General features: G+C 35.7%; 1 protein-coding gene across 5 annotated transcripts in view; it reads left to right on the top strand.

The window, feature by feature from the left end:
• The window catches only part of how (protein held out wings), a 211,095-nt gene extending 190,855 nt beyond the window's left edge, over positions 1–20,240 (top strand). The window contains exons 5-9 of one of the 5 annotated variants that reach the window (XM_071694855.1): positions 2,721–2,811; positions 5,943–6,005; positions 6,900–7,217; positions 11,224–11,312; positions 16,185–20,240. In XM_071694855.1, the coding sequence (XP_071550956.1) occupies positions 2,721–2,811; positions 5,943–6,005; positions 6,900–7,217; positions 11,224–11,300 (549 nt within the window). In that variant the 3' untranslated portion in view covers positions 11,301–11,312; positions 16,185–20,240. Of the gene's footprint in view, positions 1–2,720; positions 2,812–5,942; positions 6,006–6,899; positions 7,218–11,223; positions 11,522–16,184 lie in introns of those variants that run through there. The other 4 variants (XM_071694857.1, XM_071694858.1, XM_071694859.1 and 1 more) reach the window with 4 other exon arrangements.
• The last annotated feature ends 1,860 nt before the right edge of the window (positions 20,241–22,100 follow it).

Here is a 22,100-nt window from a genome sequence, read left to right as displayed (position 1 = left end):
GTATGAATGACACAGGTACTGCAGATGCAGTGAGTCCCTAGAGAAGGTGTGCAACTGTCCCCCTCTGGTCACTAGCAGATCACTAAGGCCTCCAGGTGTCCCTAGTGACTCATCCTTTGTTTGGGTTTCCATCTATGGCCAGTGAATAGAAAGTACAATTTGTGCAGAATTCAACTTGGAGTAAGAAAGTACATTGCACCGAAAGGATTAAGGGGAGGGTTAACTCATACTTGCATCTTTGTGCCTAGTTTTCAATTTCAGCATCAAGCTTCCTAGACCTGCAGTTTGATCGAATGAAGATTTTTAGGCACTGAACTTTCATTATTTTTATGATTTTTTAGGAATACAAACTATTTCTTACTCAGGCCATGAAATTATGCTGTTGAAGATACTTGCATCTTCATGACATAACTGATTTACAAGACCTTCATACCATTATACCTGGTATAGAGTGAGTAACTGTGGATTACCATTGAAGATGCAAAATAGAAATCTTATTGCTAATCTCAAAAGCTCCTCCAAACATTAATGGAAATATTTTCAAAAAGGTTTGAGTATATTGTTTGCAAATTGGTGTGATTTAGATGGAGTAGTGAGAGTGAACAGTCAGGCCATGGTACATAGTATTTTTTCATCTTTTTTCCTGCCTGCAGTTGAGCCAGAGGGAAAGGTGAATGTGGAGGTACCTTTTCTTTTGCTATCCTATTTCTGCCACTTTCTTTTGAAGATTTTTCAGATAAGCTCCTGATGGACAAGAAAAGGATAGTATTTTTCAAGGATCTTGTAAAGTCCACCCACATGATTAAATCTTAAAAGTAATAAGTTGGTCCAGTTTAAACTAAATATTAATTAAAAAAAATCTGATTAATATGGATTTTTTGTTTGTCTCGGAAGAAATAATGAATGTAGTGACTGGCACTGTGATGTTGAAAGGAATTCCTGGTTTGAAGCAGATGCCAAATAACAAGACCCACATATTGTTTAAGTTCACCTATAAATGTTTGTTATTAAAGGTATGAAATATTGAATGGCTGGAAGTTATTGAAAACAGAATTTTAGCGGATATGTATGAAAAAGAAGGAAAAATTTGAGTTGAAATATCTTGATGTTGACTGCAACCAGTCATGATGACATGAGATGCCAATTGAGTTAGCTTTATTCACTTTGGAAAAATGTATGCAAGCATAATATTGTTTAACTCAGTGAAACTCATGTGTTGAATACTGTATGTGTTGGTACAAATAAGCAAGAAAAAGGCAAGCACTGTAGGGTATGCACCATGGCAAATTGCTCAAAAACATGTCCGGAAGCAGCATACCATCACAGAACAGCATGTCACTGACACATTATATTAGAAAATCTTAGTGGTACCTGAAAATTGATAAGGACTTTGAATGTAATGAAATTTGTATCATAAAAAAAGTGTTTTAGTGTTTATAATTGCACATTCAGAGAAAATTGTTGTTTAATGGGAAGCAAACCCGGTTATGACTTTTTTCAAAGAATTATGCTCATTGGACTTGAATATTTTTGTATTCTAACGCTTGTTAGAACTCAGAATTACTGAAAATGACTGAAATCACTTGCATGCTATTTTATGGATTAAAGATATGAGAGATATACAATATATATTCTCATGAATTTCCGGTGAACCTGGTCCGTATCGGCTAATTTTGAAAACATAAAGATAGACATATATGAAATATATCAAGTTATCTGCCTTTGATGTAGGCTTGGAGGTCATGGCCTCAAATAGCTTGACTAGCAAAAGGTTCAGTGCAGGTTGGCCCCAACTGAACTGCAAATCAAGGAACAAATATCCAAATTGATGTGGGATTTATATTTGGGGTCAGCTGCCCATTTCATATAATGATGATAGAATACATCTTTAGGCATTCACAACCACTTGCTAGATGGGAAGCAGACACGGAAACAACTGCATATACATGCATTTGATGTAAACTTAAACAAGATTCACTACATGTCATGCTTTTCCATGTAACTGGTTTTATTCTTGGTTTAATGTTTTGACAGAAGCAGTTGTTTTAAGTTATTGCTACTACTTAATCAGTTTCAGGAATGATTTGTAAATAGAAGCGATAAAGTACGGACACAGGATTATTGATGTTTATCATTTTAATTTTTTTTTTTTTTTTTTTTTTTTTCCCGCTGTCTCCCGCGTTTGCGAGGTAGCGCAAGGAAACAGATGAAAGAAATGGCCCAACCCACCCCCATACACATGTATATACATACGTCCACACACGCAAAATATACATACCTACACAGCTTTCCATGGTTTACCCCAGACGCTTCACATGCCCAGATTCAATCCACTGACAGCACGTCAACCCCGGTATACCACATCGCTCCAATTCACTCTATTCCTTGCCCTCCTTTCACCCTCCTGCATGTTCAGGCCCCGATCACACAAAATCTTTTTCACTCCATCTTTCCACCTCCAATTTGGTCTCCCTCTTCTCCTCGTTCCCTCCACCTCCGACACATATATCCTCTTGGTCAATCTTTCCTCACTCATTCTCTCCATGTTGAAGTGAAATTATGAATTAGTTAAGCAGGTTCAAGAACACAGTCAGCATTAGGAATGGTTTATGAAGTGATAAGGAGCATCAGACACACACATTATTGGTGGTTATTTTAACATTTTGTGCAAGCAAAAAGTGGTATATCTGATGAAGGTATTTACAAGTATTTACTTCTAGGCTGATGGTGAGGATGAACTAAAAAAACGGCAGCTAATGGAACTTGCCATTATTAATGGTACATACAGGGATTCTTCAAGCAAAAATGCAGGTATGCTGCAAAAATGAGTTGTTTACTTTTTGTCTTTAGCCTTTTCTCCAATAGTGTCATGAGTTGAATCCTTATTAGTTACCTTGCTTAAATAATATTTCATTCAGTGAGGACTCATCTACTTTTCTGGCATTGTGTACATATTTTCTGTGCTCATCCAACTAAATACTCAAACCTCTTGATAAGTAAAGTTTGGTCGTGAAAGGATTTATAACCCCTTGAGCTCGGATTTTTTTCTGCATTGCCACTATTAGGATGTAGAGTTGACTGATGCATGATTTTTTGTGATTTTGAACATTAAACTTAGCTGTATTTTTTTATTTACAGGAAATGCTTAATACTTTATCAGTAGACAATTCTGTTGGAAATAAATCCCATACTTATCACCATATCTGATCATATCTAGACTGTGAAAATTTACCTTAAACTAAGGTGACTCTTTGCCACCTCCTCTCCCCATGTCATGCTTTAGGCTGTAACTGTAAATTGTTCTAATTATTAATGAAAAATGTTTTTCACTAGAACATGTCTGTTGAAAATAATTTGTCTACCATCACCAGATTTGATCTTATATTATGGAACCATGCAGATTTTACTTCAACCATCAGTGCCTGTTTGTCACTACATGTGCCCACAATGCACGCTTAAAGCGATATTAAGATACATTTTTATTTTGCCTAAGAGACTGAACATTAATTTAATCACTTTTCTTTGTATATTCATGGGGAGAGCTTGTGTGAAGCTATGTGCATCTCATCAGGCACCTGAAGAGATATGAAATGTAAAATATAGTATGAATTTTGTGATTCAAGGTACATCACTGTCGATATATGTTAGTGTGTGTGTGTGCGCATGTATGCATGTCTCTGTGCATTTGTATTTGCATGATTGCACATTTGCATGTATTTTTGAAGTGTGTGTGTGTGTGTGAGAGAGATCTCCTGTTTGAGGAAAATGGAGTGGAACTTTTAAACTTGGACCCCAACTCTTAATCTTTCTAATATTACTCTCATATAGATGCTAAGTTTGTTGAGTCTTAGCATTCATTTTTTCTTCTCTTATTTCATTCCTTCACAATTCTGACCTCTTCTCTGACTTTCATTATTGTATTTCTCTGTTTTAGCTCCTATGTTCCCATTTATTGTAAAGAACTGATCATTATCATCACTTTCCAATCACTCTGGAATTGTATCTCTTTGTCTCTTAGTATTACCTTTCCTTTTTCATCCTTAAACCATGGCTGCTATCTTCTTCCTTTAGTTTTGTTTCATTTGTCTTTACCTCAGGCAGAGTCTCTGTTGCCTTTCAAGGAAACCACTGTAGCAGATTGGTATGTCTTCCAAAGTGGGGTTGCACAGTGTAAATCAGGTCAAATACATGTAGTAATTATCTTTGTGAACATGTGCCCATGTACCTGAAAGCTGTGAGTTTGATCTGCAGGTGATTTACGTACTAATGGCCTAATTGACCAGTGGAATAACATAGTAGCTTGGCCTCAGGCTTAGGTGTGGAGTTAAACAGCCTCTAAATTTGATCTCATGTGGAGTACAAAGAGGAGTCAAATTACATTACATACAAGGCTTGCAATATTCAGTTTGTACCATTACTGGTAGTAATACAGAAGGAGGTCAGAGTATATGCAAGTACAAGGATATAGTGACATTGATGGTTTCATAAGACAATCGAATAATGTAGGGTTTAGCACAGGGCAAAACAGACTTTGGGTATAGTAAGAGAATATCCTTAGGAGCATCAGTATCAGTCAAGTGATGACAAAGTTTTTTGAGGCCTGAAATCGCTGATTTTAGGTAAGTAAATAATACAGAGTTCAAGATTGTGTCTGCCTCTCACCCTCTTCCTACTTCTTAGCCCTTCACCCTGTTATGCCCTTCCTCCATGTCTTTTTCCTCTCTCTTATTCTGCTTTTTTATTTTTCTCTTCTTCCCCACCTTACCTTTTGTATTCCTTTTCTTTCCACCATTCAGCATATTTTTTCCCAACCTCCTCCCCAATCATATCTTTTCATTTCCACTTTCTCCTCCCCCTTTCCATTTTTGACCCCTCCATCTGTCCTCTGATTTTGCAGTGGTCCCAATGGTGCTGTATGGGTGGGCCCTAATTGGAAAGAATGGAAGACAGTGAACATGCTCGAAATGAATTGCTTGAGGGCATTATGTGGTTTGAGGAGGGTTGATCAAGACACTTAGAAAGTGAGGTGTGGTAATTTGTAGAGTATCATTATGAAAACTGATTGGGTTGTTCTGAAGTGGTTTGGAAAGGATGAGTGGAGAGAAACTGACTAAGCAGATATATGTGTCAGAAGTGGAGAAGGTAAGGGGGTGATGGATCCTAGAAGGGATACGGAAGGATGGAATGTGAGGCATCCCCTGATGATGTGATTATTACACGACAGTGCACTTGGGAACTTATCGTGTTTAATTTTACCCGTGGACTCAGGAATATCTTGATCACGTGCAAAATTGTGATCCTTTCCAATATATGTACATGTACTTGCTTTCCTTCATCCATTCCTGTGGCTGCCCCACTCCACAGGAAACAGCATCGCTACCCCTGCTGTTTCCCAGTGCTAGGGGTTAGGGGAAAAGAATGCCACCCTCATGCCTCCTGGAGGAAACAGAAAGCAACTTAAAGAAGCATGAGCAGGGATGGAAATCCTCCCCTCAAGTATTGACTTTATAAAAGTGGGTGTTGAATTCACCAAGTATGGCATATTCTTGAAGGCTCAGCTTTGTGATTCTGATGCTACCCACAAAAGAAAGGAAAAGACAGACAGGTATAAAAAACAGAATTACTATGGTGTGGTGTCTCCAGATATGTGATGTTTTTATGAACTTACTGTGTTTACTTTGTTTGCATTACTGAGCTCAAGGGGTTAAGATTATTGGTGTGTATTTTACCATTCATGTGGCAGTCCGTTATTTTCCAAAACATGCATATGCCAGCATGTTCATGCTTAGTCCTTACTGCTGTACTAGTATGATAAAGTCAGCTCGTTACAGTGGTCATTTCCTAACATTGGTCACTGATCTATAAGACAGACTCAATTAACCCTTTTTTATCTTTGAGTACAATCACTTATGTTACCTTTTGTTCTGGCCATTTCCTTACAGTGGCCTTTTTTGCCTCTGCCCAGTGTAGCCACAAAAATGGGGGTCAGCTGTACCCAATGAATGGTATAGTACTCTTGCCATTTTAAGTAATTTTTTATATTTTTGATAAAATATTTTAGTTGTAATTTCCACTGTAAATATGATATAACTTTTTATTTAAATTTTTTGATACAGAAGTAAAATTAATTATCTTCTTAATGTTGAAAAACTGTGTAGTCCTAATACAGGTATGAAGTACTGTAGTTTCTTGATATGCTGGTTGTAACATTTGCCTTCCCAGCATTACACCTATTACACATTACTGTGTGTATATATATATATATATATATATATATATATATATATATATATATATATATTATATATATATATATATATATATATTTATCGGTATATGATTTTTCTTTAAAGTAAATGTTTACAAATGTACATATGAATTGCCCTTTGTAAGTACTTTTTGTTGAAGGACTAAAGTCTTAATTGTTTATATGAAATGCCTTCAAAAGTGATTCATCATTATACAAGAGGTCTATAACCTTCAGAAAATGAAATTCCTGCACATAAACTTTTTTACCTTATTTATTGGGAATTCATGATATGGGGTTTGAATTTTGTGCAGCTAGCAAATCCTAGTACTGAAGTAGTCATGGCATAAGGATAAGCTGTTAACAGTAGAATGCCTGTGAGATTGAGCACTAATATAGTAATGATGTTTAATAATGATTCATGGTAGAGTATCCTTTCATGCACTTTTGAAAAAATAATTAACAATGTGAAAAATATGGTTTGGGATATTTATTTTGATAATTATAATACTATATCTTTTGTAAAGATTAAGATGTTACATATCAGCTTTATTTATTTATCATCAGTTTAATGCACTAATATTTATTGAGAAGTATGTGTGTGATGGTGGTGGACTGACTCACTAACCCTACCTTCTCTATCCCTTGCCAGAAATTGAGGGACTGAGTCCTCTTACAGGGGAGGTTCCACGACTGCTCACACCAGGAATGACACTTCCGTCACCACTGCGTACAACCACACCCCTAGGTGGTCATCCTCTCATCATGCCTGCACGGATCCATGTTCCTACAACAACTGCTCTATTAAATGGAACTGGAACTGCTGGCATGCCGCCACCATTAATTGCTGCCAGTGATGCCTCTGCTGGTCTGATGTATGCCCCATATGCTGCTGCTGCCGAGTATGCTGCTGCCAACTATGCTGCCCTCAGCTCCCCCCTCCTCACTGAGTACCCCCCGGACGCTGCTGGTGGGTTGTTTGCCAGATGAACCATGTACTAGTCCACCCACACCACCCACACCACCGCACCCACGCACCGTTCACACACCCACCACGGGTTAACCACTCTATCTGGCCATGTTGCCACGCACAGCATTTGCAGTGTGCGGTGGTGTGTTGCCATGATATACGTGGGACTCGTCTGTTGTGCTAGGGATCCCAGCTCTGGCTTAACATGTCTTCAGTGTATAGGGAAAGGCTTTTCGGTGAAGTGATAGCTATTTTGTGTGATGAGACTTGTCATTGATCAAGCTTATTATTTTTTTTCCTTGAAACCTCATTTTAAGTTATAAAATGTTGCTCATCAGCGTGCATAATAAGCCCAGTGATTTGTTTATTGCATTCCATATTGTGGCCAGTGCTTTCATTGTAAATGTTTGTATGGTGCTTTTTTCTACCTCTGAGAAATGTTTGAAAAGAAATGCTTTAGATCACTTGTTTCAGTTGCCAAATTATTGCCATGTGACTCAGAGGAATGGTTGTTGTGAGGGGTTTTATACTTGCCAGGATTTCTCTTGGCATAGTGCATTATGAAATAACTTGAAAAATGTTACGATTATGTCAGAGTCTGTGGTTGTGAAAGTTGTCGGCTCTATATTTATTTATATTCAATTGATTTAGGTAGTCTGATTGCTCTTTTGCAAAGAGTGGTATGGAAATGCAATGGCTGAAGGCTATGTTACATTGATATTTTCTTATTGGCAATAAGATGTAACTACTTAGGTTAATTACAGATTTATATATAGGATTGTACTTAATAGTCTCTTGGTCGTGGTGGTGGATGCAGTACTGTAGTTATTCTTGGTTTTGGGTTGGCAGTCTTGCATGCTTTATATTATTTAAGAGCATCTAATTTTAATAAAAGTTATACCCACTTTCTCCTTAGTAATGTAAAACTTAACCTAACTTTTCTTATTTAGCCCTCTAGCATAATCTATAAACTTAACTCCTTTAAATTGGTCTAATTTGAATGTTTTTTGTTCATTACAAAACTGCTCTTATTTAAGTCTTTGATACTACATGTGATGTTTTTAACATGCAGATATTAAGAATTCTGCAAATGCAGCAAAGTATGTGTCAAAATAGTTCTTATAAAGTTTAAGTGAATTACACTACTTGAGTGCATTTAAATGTTTATTAGTATACACAGTATGCAACAGATACGCAATGATTTATTTTTTTTATTAGATCTGCTTTTCAAGACCATTTACATCAAACTAATAAGGTTTGGCAGATTTTATTCATAACACAGTAAGAAGCCTTTAAAGGAAAACAGTTATAGAATACCAATTTAGAGGAGTTCATATGTATATAATGCAGAGATTATCATATTGCCTTCCTAGATGTTGGTAATGTAATTAAGGGCATAATTATGAAATGATTATGACCCATGTTTTAAAGCATATGCATTAATTTTCAGAAAGGCAATTTGATATAACCTGAAGCAGTTAATATTCATCTTTTTAAACAGGAGCAGGTTTGTATCATCTAAAATTTAGAATAACACCCGGTAATAATGAGGTTGCTTTCTTGGATTGGCGACATCTAACAGTTGTCTCTAGTTGTGCAACTCCTAAACAAAGTCGTCAGATATTATCCAGATTCTCATTAATGTTCTCATATTTCCAAATGGTGACAAAATAATAAATTTAATAACAGCTACCAAGGGACCAAGTTACTAACCGAGGTGGCAGCAACAAGGCAGGTCGGCTGTGAGTCCGTTCTCATGCCTCAACTGCTGCGCTAACAATGACTTTGACTGTGTTCATAATAGTTCAGTGTAATTGATATAAGTGCTCTAAAGGTTACTCTTAGGTGCCAGATATTCAGAGTAACTTATCAGGATAACCATTTCAGTCAGCACTTGTTGAGCTATTTGTGAGCGCAGCCACTGACATAGAAATTCAAAGCAATTGCCTTGAGGAGGATGAGCAAATGTCTACCTGTACTTAATTTAAGGATTAAAGTACATGATACTTTAGTTTCACATGTTAAACTGTGTTGCAGAGCTGTGTTCATAGTTAAACTATACAATTACTATAGTGCCATTTAGAAATGGGGTTAGGAATTGAAGGGTTTGATATTCCTCTAGTAATCATTCATATAACAAGGCAATTGCTTGAGAAACTGTTCCAGTTGGATGGCCTCATAGAGGCCACTTACGTGCCATAATTAACACAATTCAGTCCTAGGTTGAAGAGAAAAGAAACGGGTCAAATGCTAACCGCACTGTTTTACCGAGATCACGATTCTTGGTCACTGTTTGAGTAATAATGACAAAAATTAGCTGTTCACAGTTCTGCTCCAGGAGATTTCAGTAACTGAAAATTTAAGAAAGCCACAGAGTCTCTTTCAAAAATTATATTATACTTTATCATGAAACTAAGAGAGTAAGATTAAAATACAGAAAAACATCTGAATAAGGAGTATTTTTCGAATTTTTTTCATTTTCATTATTACTGATCGGCTGGTATTTGTCACTATTATTGAGAATGGGAACTAACACATCTGATCTTTATCTGTGGTCTTAATGCCCTGTTAAGTTAAAGGGGGGCTCTGTACCACACTATTGCTACACATTTATTAATCCCAAGAGTCATCAGTTCAGAGAAGGATAAAGTAATGATTGATGACACCTTTGTATAGTGCACTGCAAATGCTTCATATATTAATGCATAGAAGTAAAACTTACATCAGCTGTCACTTATATGCTCATATGTTTTTTACGTTTAAAGCATATCGGAGAGTGAAAAGCTAAAACATAACTATTGTCTGAGAGATATAATGATAGCAGTGAGTAGAATGATAATTAAGATTGAATGAACTGTTGCTGCTAATTAAAGTTATTCTCAAATGATGTCCATTCTTTGCCTTTTTTATTTATGTACAAAGCCTTCAGCAAAAAAAATTACATTAGAAAATGTATCAGTACATTGTGTTTTAAACTAATGTAAGAAATTTACATAATACTTTTACATGAAATAGGAAAGCTCTCTATTCTTCATGTATTGATTAAAAGATCAGTGAAGACTAAAATGGATGGTTGAAATATAAATTGTGGCAATTTAACTCCGTTATGTATAATGGTGACATCATTGAGCAACTTGATCAATTGCAAGAAGATAATTTGCCATTTCCTTTCGTTTATCTGCTAATGTACTTTAAGTTTTATTGTTTGAATAAACTAGTCATATGGCAGTATGCATTAGTGTGAAGAAAGGGCCCCCTAATAGCACCCACAGTTTGATTCAAGCTCCAAGGCTCCTCCCTACCCTGGGGCCATTTTTATGAGTAACATCTACTAACAACTAACTTGCCTTGATCATTTCCAGTTGCAGTCTGATTTCGGTGGTGCTATCAGTGTACATAAACATGTTTGAAATCAGGTTTTCCTTCATGGTATCTTTAACCTGAGCCTAGTTTGATATAGGCTGGCTCATATGAACACTTGTGATTTTTTTATCATTTATTTTTGTACTGTTAAAGTTAATTCTTTTTAGTTACCAGTGAGGACTTTCATGTACTAAAGCTGCTTTTGTTTAGCTTTGATACTGTCAGTTGCTTTTTATACGTTATATACATCAGGATGGAGTGGCAAGGTGCCACTTGACGGCATGATGAATCAATGTAATTTCCATTTCATGATTTTTGTGAATAGTATAATGTACTGTGGAGCATATTGGTGATGCAAATAGATATTTTTCTCCATAGAGATGAGTATTAGTGCTTTGCATGAATGGAGGAACATTTGGGGCACTGAAGCAAGCAGTGTTTGTGATGTATGAATTAAGTTTAAGCCTGTTTGCTGACTCTAGGCATTTATACAAGTGCTTGGGAAGTTAGTATAACAGGGTTTTTTCATAATTTTTACATCATTGAGCAATGCCAGTGCTATGAATGGGCTTAATTTTGGTAAGCATGAGCCGTTGTTTGGTGTGTACGTTGCCACATGATGCCATCACGTTGTGTTGTTCAGGTGTAGCAGTCAAGCAGCGGCGCCATTTGGGCCAGGCACGGGAGCACCCCTATCAAAGGACGGGTACGCTCTCGTAGGCCACAACCCAGGTTAGTTGAATGTCCATTGAGACAAATGCCCCTATTTCATGTTCCCCCTTCCCCTTCCCCCACCTCAATAGTTAGATTGTATAGATAAAACAAATGTTATTCTTACAATGTACAGTGAATGAGTGATTGATGAAAACTTTATGGCTGCTTTCAAAGTACAGTACTTCATATTTGTTATATTACAAATATTCTGAGAACTTTTTAAACTTATATGTTGACTGTTGATGTGGGGAAGAGATTTTTATTTTAGTCATGTAAAAAGTAAATTTTTATGTTCAGGCGTGGTGAGGTGCTTATACTCTCCTTCAGTATATGTCTCAGTAGTTTCTTGTACACATTCCGTCCATGCATTTGTTTTTCCAGAGGGCATCTCAGTAGCTTGTAACTTATGAAATATTTGGAATTTTGATTTTTTTATATTTATGGATATTTCTATAGTGCCTTTTAATAATAAAAATGTGCATTATTAAGAGATTATCAAATGTCAACCCTAGTTAGTTTCTTTTGGGTCTTGATGGCATTTGCTTCTTTTTTTAATGTTACTGATTTTATTGTCATATATATATATATATATATATATATATATATATATATATATATATATATATATATATATAAATAAATCTATCTATCTATCCATATCTCTGATGCCTGATCCCACCTGGAACTCCCTCAAGGGAGTTTATATAGGTGTTGCCAGATTCCACCTGCATGAGGTTACACCGTAAGTGGAAAGTCACCTTTGATGAGGTTGTATCATCGTCAGTGGACGAAAATAAGTACAGTTTCATTGAAGAACTTCACATTCCAAAGGAGTCCATCATTTCCCTGCTACTGACTGTATTGCAGCCTTGAAGCTGCAGGAGCCCCATAGAAGGGGTCCTGGGGTTATGTAATAATAATAATTTTATATATATATGGACAGATAGATAGATAAATCTGAAGATTATTTCCATATTTGGAAAACGTTAACTGGAGGAGTTCTCACCTTGCCCACTTCAGAAGTGTTCCAATACCCCAGGTGAGGCCGGTCAGCAATAATAAAACGATAATATTTAGATCATGCACATTACAAATGCATTAGTTTGATCCATGGCTGGGGATCAAGTTATTTCAATATTCCAAAGGCAAAGTGAGGGGGTGGTTTTATGTCTCATAAAATCCCAGCCAAGGCTCATTCTTGCTTAGAGTATCCCCATTTCCAAGTATATGGTTAACTTGATGATGACAATGGTAGCATTAACTTTCAGGAAGGGTTAAGCAGGCTACATGTATAGGAACTCGCATGAATAAGATCATTAATTATGCTCCCATCATTTTTATATCCTGGACTGCCCTGGCCTGCCTCACAATTTGGGAGTTATTGTCTACCATAAACTGTTTTCATTTATTGTAATTTAAGTCATTTAAATTATGCTTTAAGAAGGGTAGTTACTAAGGACTGTGGTTGCATCACCACTGAAAACTTGAGGCCCAAAAATATATTATGGTCTCATTGTTTGAAGTACAGGTCACAGCTACATGAGCCCAAAGTATCTGTATATCTCTGGATATTTGATATCAGTATAAGTCATGAAATAAATTGATGAAGAAAGGTAAATAATGCTTTTCATTCCAAGAAGAAGAAACAAAAGAGCATAAATAAGGATTCTTCAACACCAATTAAGTGAAAAAAGATATGGACAAAAAAAAAATCCTTACAAAACATAAACAATCTTGTAATTAATCATCAATTGCATAAAGACAACTAACCAGCCTTGAGGTATTTGTTGGGCTGTAGTCATGACTAACGTACAGTCTTAACTAATGTTCAGAAGGGCGTGTGTGTTTGCCTGAGGAACCAGCCAGTAGTGGGGACAGTAGCCGTAGAATAGTCAGGCCAAAACTTTTTCTTTGTGGTCTTTCTTTGGTACTATGCTTCAAGATCTTGAATCACCCAGTCTTTAGGAATTCTTGGATCTGAACACTTTCCTTACATTAATTTTATTTTAGTGTTGAAATTAGTTGTCTTTCTATGTTTTTCTTTTCCTTTTTCATCTCATCAATAAAATCATATGAAATTAATATATACTCAAGACTAAGCCATGGAGATTTTCAATGTTTTCCCCCCCATCTCTTTAAAATTCATAATAGTGTTTTGATATCCATTACCATATCCCTTTCAGAACTGATTGATAAACATTGAAAATCAAAGATACATATATAGAAAACTTGAGATGTGAATATTCATAACTAGTACACAGTCTGATAACATACTAGAAGAATACTTTAATAACTTTACAGTAACTACGACTTTCACATTTGAAGAGTAAATTCTGTTTCTTTCTCAACTTTCAGTGACACTTTTCTTGTTTTGACAAAGTGGTACAGTCCTTTCTTGCCAAATTCTCTTTAGGGATGTGCTGTTTATATTTCTTGAATTCATCTTAACTTTTCAACTTTTTTAGCTTTTTAAATTATCTGACCATTAAACATCTTCACTTTCTGCACTTGAACATAATCAGACTTTCAGCTTTCTCAACAACGTTTTCCTGCTGTGTTCGCCTTGTAATTTTTGAGGAAAACTTGTCCCATATCCCAGAAACTCTCATTAATATATTTTGAATGTCGAGCATATGATGTTCTTTTATTTTCCTCTATACATCCTCATGAATATTAGTGTTTAGAATATTAAGGAAATCCTACTCTTGTTATCACAGACACTCACAAACTGTTATCTTTCCTTTTTTTCTTGTTTTTTACTCATATCTCTTTCCTTAACTGTCAGTTATGTCTCCACTCTTCCATCCCACTTTCTCTTTTTCCTTACAATTCTCTTTCTATTCCCTCACTTGCCTGGTTTGTCTCCTCTGTGCTTGAATTCCTGTAATCTCTGGTGTTGTTTTTTTAACACCATTTACTCTTAAGAAAAATATCACATTGTTTTTCTTTTCTTGTGTAAGAGGGGACATAACTGAAGTCATTTGTTTCTTTCTTTTTCCATTTTGAATCATTTCTTGTTGGTCAAATATTCATCTTTTTACTTTTAATCTAATTCAGTCCTGTTTTCGGTGATCATTTATTATTCTTCACATTAAAATAGTTCATGTTTTAACTCTAGTTTGTCAAACTTGGATAATTTGTGTAATTTGTGTAAAACTAAACTTTTTATTTTAATAAACTTTCTTGTTTTTCTATTTGGTACATTCTTTCTCCTCTAATGTTTTCATCTATACTCTTTCCTTTTCTTATAAGTTGAAAACTTTGAAAAACTTTAGCATATCAAAGCTTTTTATCTCTAGTTAGTCGGACTTGGTTTATGTAATATGTCTATTTCTCAAATTTGTCAGACTTGGATATTAGTTTTTTTCATAATTTTCAAGTTTACCCTGTTAGTGATGTAGCACCAGGAACAGACAAAGAAAATGCCTCATTATCCTATATCCATTCTGTAGCTGTGTGACAATTTTTAATGGCTTAATTTTTATTTTTTTTATAAATGATTTTTCCCAGTCACTTATGTATTTACTTTTAAGTGCTCACTAAATGAAAACGTCCATATTCTTTGTAAAACGAACGTTTCTCATTATCTTATGCATCGAGTATTAGGTCAACATGGCCAGACGTATAACGCAGGCAAGTTTGAACAGTACTTATGATACATTGTATAATATTAAAGAGCATTATACCATCTAGTACTTTTGTAGTACAAATTTTGATAAAGATCATTTTCAACTCCATTTCATGGAAGATGTGAAATTGGAATTCATATTCTTTGCTAAAAAATCTTTATATCAAACCTTATTGATATGCTGCTTCATCTCTTATTGTTTTGCCAGTTCGTTTTATTTATATATATATAAATATATATTTTTTTTTTTTTTTCTTTTCCAAAAGAAGGAACAGAGAAGGGGGCCAGGTGAGGATATTCCCTCAAAGGCCCAGTCCTCTGTTCTTAGCGCTACCTCGCTAACGCGGGAAATGGCGAATAGTATGAAAGAAAAAGATATATATATAACTTTTTACAACTGTACATGAATGCTCTGTTATTTGAAGTCTCTCACCTTATAATTTCGTTAAGTGTAACATATTCAAATAGGGATATCTTATGCTGTGTACACATTTCGTCTATTAAATTACAGCTCGTATCATTTATTGTATCACATTACCACAGTCTTGGTATGCTTTGTTTTAATTTACTGGGACATGGTATGTACCTGAAGATTTTTAAATATTTCAGTCTGCTGGAAGCATTTCCTTTACATTCAGTCAGTGCTGTTTACTTATTTTAACCTTATAACTTGAGGTAGTTGGCTTTATTTCAGACCATAACCACTCTCTTTGCTTTTCAAGTAGCTTGTACATGCATTCTCAGGTAATTCACTGTTATTCCATTCTGACACATTTGAAAGGAAAACCACTTTATTTTTTCAGTTATTGTACATCATGCCATACCACACAACAAACTTCTCTTCATTTTCTTCCACTTCAATCAAAGATTTCTTTGCATTCTTCTAGCCCATAACTATAGGGTACAGCTTCTTGTCTTGCCCCCATCCTGATTCCTTTCCTGCCTGTTCATGGCTGGCGCTGTCACTCACACAGCGGGTGGTTCCGCATGCATGCTGCCAAGCAGGGCACTGTAGAGTAAAACTGTAGGTGGGCACTGTACATATAAACTGCAGCTTTGTCCTCAGCTAGTGGGTTCAGGGGTGGTTGATACAGTGCACCTTCACATGTAAAATTCATAATAATCATAATAATAATATTAATAATAATAATAATCATATTTAGATTATGATGCTGGGGCATCCTGCACCAGTGTAATGTACTAACATTCGTTTCTCTTTTTCTGTTAACTCCCCTCTGGCTCGGATGATCCTGGTCCCTCAGCTGACCTGGCGCGTTGCTAACCCGCCCCGGGCTCCTTCTCTTGTGTCCCTCGTGTCACTACTGACCAGCACTGAGGCACCACCACCACCACCACCACCACTCACCCTAGGACACACCACTAACCGCGCTGCGCTCTGGGTGCCGCCGCATCGCCCACCCGGCTCCACGATCGTCGGTACGTGCCCTTTGTGCCGCTTAATACCGCCTGTGAACAAGGGCAGGTTGATGACCTCTGGGTCTTGCGGCTACTACACTGCCGATCCGTGAATGAGGGCAGGGCTCACTACCTTCTGGGCGGGCACAGGGAAACTGTGCACTTTTGTGGAGGCCTAGGTGCCCACATGTTCCTACTGCCTGCCCATGGGGCACAACAACCACCAGTTTGTCAACTAAACTTTAAAGTACTAACTTGTGTAGAATTACTAAATAGCACAACAAAAACCTCCTTTACAAAGTTCAGAGTCATTCCTAGGGTGGAATAATGCTCATCTACAGGCAGCTCCTACTTAGAATCTCCAGTAACAAAGGTGATGAATCAGTGAGAAGAAATCGGCTATATTTGTATACAGTATAAAGAAGTTGAGACTGGTACTACATAAAGTGTGCATTTAGAGATGGTGCTAATGTTAAGCTTGGTCACACAGCTTTATCGTTAGGTCTTTGTGTTGTTGGTGTTATCTTTATTAAATAGACTAGCATATAGTTGTTAAAGAATCTCGATAGCTTTTACTACAAAGTGTCATATAAGTTTTAGGTTTGAGCCTTTTTCAAGCCTTTGTTCTGTAATGTGCGACTAAATGGATTGGTAACCTACAGCCCAATTATCAGATATTGAGACAGAATTTTGCAAAGATAAAGCCAAAGTGAAGGTGCAGCTTATTTTCAGTTGACTGAGTGGTGATAAGCAGATTTTTAAGATATTAGCCAAATCTTGATAAGGATATCGAGAGTATAAGAAGGCATAAAAGTTTGAACTAAAAACACAGTGAAGCTTTGAAATGCAACAAATTATTGTGGGCATGATCGAGCACATTATACAGGTTCACATATAGACATTTGTCCCGTGCAATCCAGTTGGTTAACCTGTAAAATTATTTTTTTTCTTACATAGTTAGTAAGTTTCATAGGACATAGATATATATATGACATTCTCGATTGGTATGCCACATGAGTACCTGTAAGAACTCAAACGTACTAAATATGATGGCTAAATTAGCTGAATTATATTTTGTACTTTTGAGTATTATAGATTGTGGTAACATAATCAAAATTGTCAGCATGAGTGCCTTGGTTTATATTACGGGACTTCAGAAGTACGATCATGAGGCCTTGGAAATTCAGATATCATAAGTTCTCCCTAAGTGCCTTCCATAGTGGAGCCCAGCGGACCTCTCATCTAGAGTTTAATGTGCCAATAGGAGAGTAAATTTTACCACATTAAGCAAATGTAAACCTTGGGTAGTATTTCAGCATGATGGATCTACTGTTCTTAGAAGGAAGTGGAAGCCATGCTGCAGTAATTTTTGAGGTTTTAACTTGCTTAACATGTGGCAGTTACTAATGAATATTAGTAGGTGAAGGTGTGACACTTTATGTACATAGTTTTTCATCATCTCATTATTGTACTTAACCATTTATTGTACTTAAGCATGAATCTATGCAATGACAAGTAAATGAGAAGCATTGTTGGGGTAGAAAGCCTAATGTATGAAGGTCATTTCTGTTTTAGTTTTCCCATTGTCGCTGTTGTTTGTGCCATACTTGGGTGTTTGGAAAGCATCCAATATTCGCCTTCGTCTCAGTACGTGCAAATATTAATGTAAGTAGTTGTACTTACCAGACGTATCACAGGTAGTTGTAAGTAGTATGTATTATGCATTAACATCAAACCATTATAGGGTGGAGGTTCCTTTTTCATCACTTGTGGTTAAGCCATTGTATGCACATGTGCCAATGTTTTGCATAGGATACAAAGTCAACCTTGTTTAATAATTTTCTCTTGTTGCCTTATCTTGGTTGTGACTTCTTCAGAGCTCTAGTTGCTCCAATTCAAGTTTTCTGTCTTTTTTTTCCTAATGCATGTAATTGGTTATATATACTCAAGTGTACATTACTGTATACTCTGATTAGCTTAAAAATTGTTCATGTTAACCTGGTAAGTGAAACTAAATGTATAATTATTTAAGCACAAAAATCTGTGTTTTATAGATGTTATTTTCGTAAGTATGTAGGCCCCCTTTAAGCTGTCAATCTTTCAACATTTTCCGGTGCTACCCCACTTACAGTCGGCTAGTGAGGAGAGCATAGTTGCCATTTGTCCTGTTCAGAAGTACCCGATGGTGATGTTGGCCCTACTCTAACCCACTTTGTTCCATTATTTTAGTTGCAAGGATTCTTTTAAAAGTCAGAAAATTATCTGTTTCCTTGAGAGGCATTTATAGATTTGTTTAGAGGAAATTTGAAAATAATATGAGTATATAATAAATTGCTTACTGGAACAAGAGCATGGTTGGTATGGGTGCAACATGTCAGTGATGTTGTCTTGTGAGTCCCTTTGTCACCTGTATAGGTGGCAGTCTTGGGATGCATCTGAATCATTGTCATTATTGCTCATGATATTTCATCCCTGAAAGAATTTGTAAATTATAAAAAGTAAATATTAAATAATTTAATATAAGAAAATGTTAAAGAACAATCCTCGTGTTTTTCACTTTTTATCAATATTCCATCCTCTTTGGAATAAATCTGACTTTGAAATTATTGATCTGGGACTAACAGTCTGGATTTTTGTTATTTAGGAAGAAATTTACTTGTACATATTTTTTAATATTAACTCAGTCTTCTAAACCAACATTTAGATTAATCAAGATGGCTTGTTACTGATAACCCTGGGAATGGATTTACTGTGACAGTGGACTACTGATGCAACATACAAGTTGGACAGTGCACTTTAATCCTCTTCAAGATGCAGAATGTATTTCATTTTATAATCTCCTATTCTCTATAATATAAAATGTTTCGTACAAATCCGGCGTTTAACTTGCCCTTCTCCACCTTCCTCGGCTACTAAGATCCATATTTAGGAGATGCATTTACATCCACCATCATACTTTACATTCAGAGGAAAACCAACTGGTTTTCTTGTATTCTAGCTGTACTTTTGTATGTACATTCCAACTAAAATGTATGTGTACAATTATTTCTTACATCATGATAAATGAGTGATTAAATTTTTTTTACAGTATCCCCACAAAAAGTGCATCTTCCTAGTATGGCCATATATTTAATAAACTAATACATGAAAATGAGCTAGCTAATGAATTACTGAATATGCATGTTAGCTACCTGATGCTTGATCATTCAGGACATTAGTCTTATCCTTTGAAGGCTTGGATTGGTAGTGTCAAAAATTGACTAATCTTAACACTAACTGAAATATTGGCTTTAATTACAGATCTAGACATAATTTGTCATGGACCACATTTGTACCCAATCTCTTCAGTAATATTTACATATACATTTTCACACCATGATTTTACATAAACCAGACTAGTACCTGATAAGTATATCAATTTTAACCATTTTATATTGCATATTATTTGACTTTTAACTGGTATTGACACAAAAGTTTATGGTATAGAGGGGGGGGGAATTCATGCAGTAAAGGTTGAAGTAGACATTATTTAGTTGTACAGTTCTAAGAACTGAGAGGTGCCCAATTTTTACTTTGAGTGATGATCTTGTGTGAAACTTCAAATGAAATTGGACTCTCAGAATATTAAGATGGTATTATAACTGGTCAAAACAAAAAGGTGAAAACATTCTTCAACATGCAGTAACTATATGTAAAGATTTATATGAAACTGAGTGATCCATTTATGAAATTTACCTTACCATTACACAAGAGCAGTACAATAATATTTTGGTTCAAATACAAGCAATGCGGGTATCCAAAGATAGCTTTGGTTGAAGCAGTGATTGTGCCCAGTATGTGTTTGCAAGTTTAATGATATTATGATATAAAAATGATTTATTCTTATTAAATAAATGAAAAGATTAGTTATTTTATTTTTCATATTAGAAATCATATATAAATGTATTTTAAGAAGCATCAGATGCCCTTCAAACAATATATAAGAAGCAAGTTTAATTATTCTTGTTGATAGATATTGCTGTTCAATCTCAAAACTGAAAAACACCCTTTACATACAGTAGTCTGAATGTCAAATACTTTTAATATCTTGTTAAGAAACAAGTGTGAAGTTTTCTGTAGATTTTGTGGATGAAGAGAGAAAAATGTTTCCACATGGTTCTTTTCCTGAGTATCAAATTATTATGATGTACCACACTAGATGAATATTGGATGATCTGTAGGTCCTTTATTTGTTATTTTAGCTGCATAAAGTGTTAACCACGTTAATACATCCTGAACTATAATTTCTAATCACTTGCTTTGCTAAATCACACTGAATTCAATATAATGTAGTTCAAGTACACTTATCAGTTTCATCTGCTGCAAGAAGATAAGCAGAGCAGCACATCCTTATGTGCATCTGTACTTATGTACCACATTTTAATTCCTCATCTTTAGCTTTAACATATAAGATTTTTCTCAAACTTGGTAAGATTATAATTGTCATTGCTCCTTGTCTCAGGTTTTCACAATAAGTTTGATTAAATCACTCCTGCTTATGTATCTATATGTTTATTAATTAATTTTTGTTTTGACATGGATTTGTTAAAGCAGATATGCCAATATGATACAACTTCACTTTTTTATCTGTGTTATGTATAAACTTTGAAAACTTTATAGTGATCTAGGACATCAGGTACATACAACGAAAACTGTTTAGCTATGCTAAATCTTTTGACTTTCATCAAACTGTCATATTAACTCATCAACTTTCAGCTGAAGTTTAAAGATACAACTGAATATGCATTCACAAGAAGTCCTAAACTTTACCATTCTGCAGGTAGTTTTTTAAATGATCTAGGGTTTCGATTAACCTGATGAGTTTACTCATGTTATCAGTCTCGAGCTATAGTACCTGTGTCATCCTCTGCACATATATCCCTATGATTATTCTTATGACAAGGATTTCAGTTGTGTGGGGACATTCATATTACTTGAAAAGCTTTAATTTTATTTGTATTTACTGTTTTACCATCTCCTTAACAAGGAAGACACAAAGACATGTCTTTCATTTGTAAAGTGTTGTGACAATTTTCTTTTGCATCTCCTCTGTAACTGCTAGTTCTTTAAGTTATATAACTACACAGATGATCCTTAGGGCAAGAAATTTTGCAAGTGCAAAGATGGAACCACTTTCTGAATCACTGATATGCTTCCAATGACTTGTTTTGTGAATTATACAGAATTTAAAGATTAGGTGAGAATTTCACTTAAGTTAGATAATGCAGCCAAAGAATACCCTGGTATAATCTTCCAATATATGTATATTTCTTTCATACATATTCGCCATTTCCTGCATTAGCGAGGTAGTGTTAAGAACAGAGGACTAAGCCTTAGAGGAAATATGCTCACTTGGCCCCCTTCTCTGGAGGGGAGGATTTTCCAGCCCCCATCTCCCTCCCCTTTTAGTCGCCTTTTACGACACGCAGGGAATATGTTGGAAGTATTCTTTCTTCTCAGTCCCCAGGCATGTGAAGCATCTGGGGTAAACCATGGAAATGTCATGTGGGGCCTGGATGTGGATAGGAAGCTGTGGTTTCAGTGCTTTACACATGACATCTAGAGACTGAGTGTGAGGGAATGTGGCTTTTTTTGTCTTTTCCTGGCTCTACCTCGCTGGGGTGTGTGTGTGTGTGCTATTTCATGTGTGGCAGGGTGGCGACAGGAATGGATGAAGGCAGCAAGTATGAATATGTACATGTATAAATATGTATACGTTGAAT

The sequence above is a fragment of the Panulirus ornatus genome, chromosome 57 (genome assembly GCF_036320965.1).
Source record: "Panulirus ornatus isolate Po-2019 chromosome 57, ASM3632096v1, whole genome shotgun sequence".
NCBI lineage: Eukaryota > Metazoa > Arthropoda > Malacostraca > Decapoda > Palinuridae > Panulirus > Panulirus ornatus.
Note: the sequence above shows the minus strand (reverse complement) of the source record. Positions and strands in the feature narration are given on the sequence as shown.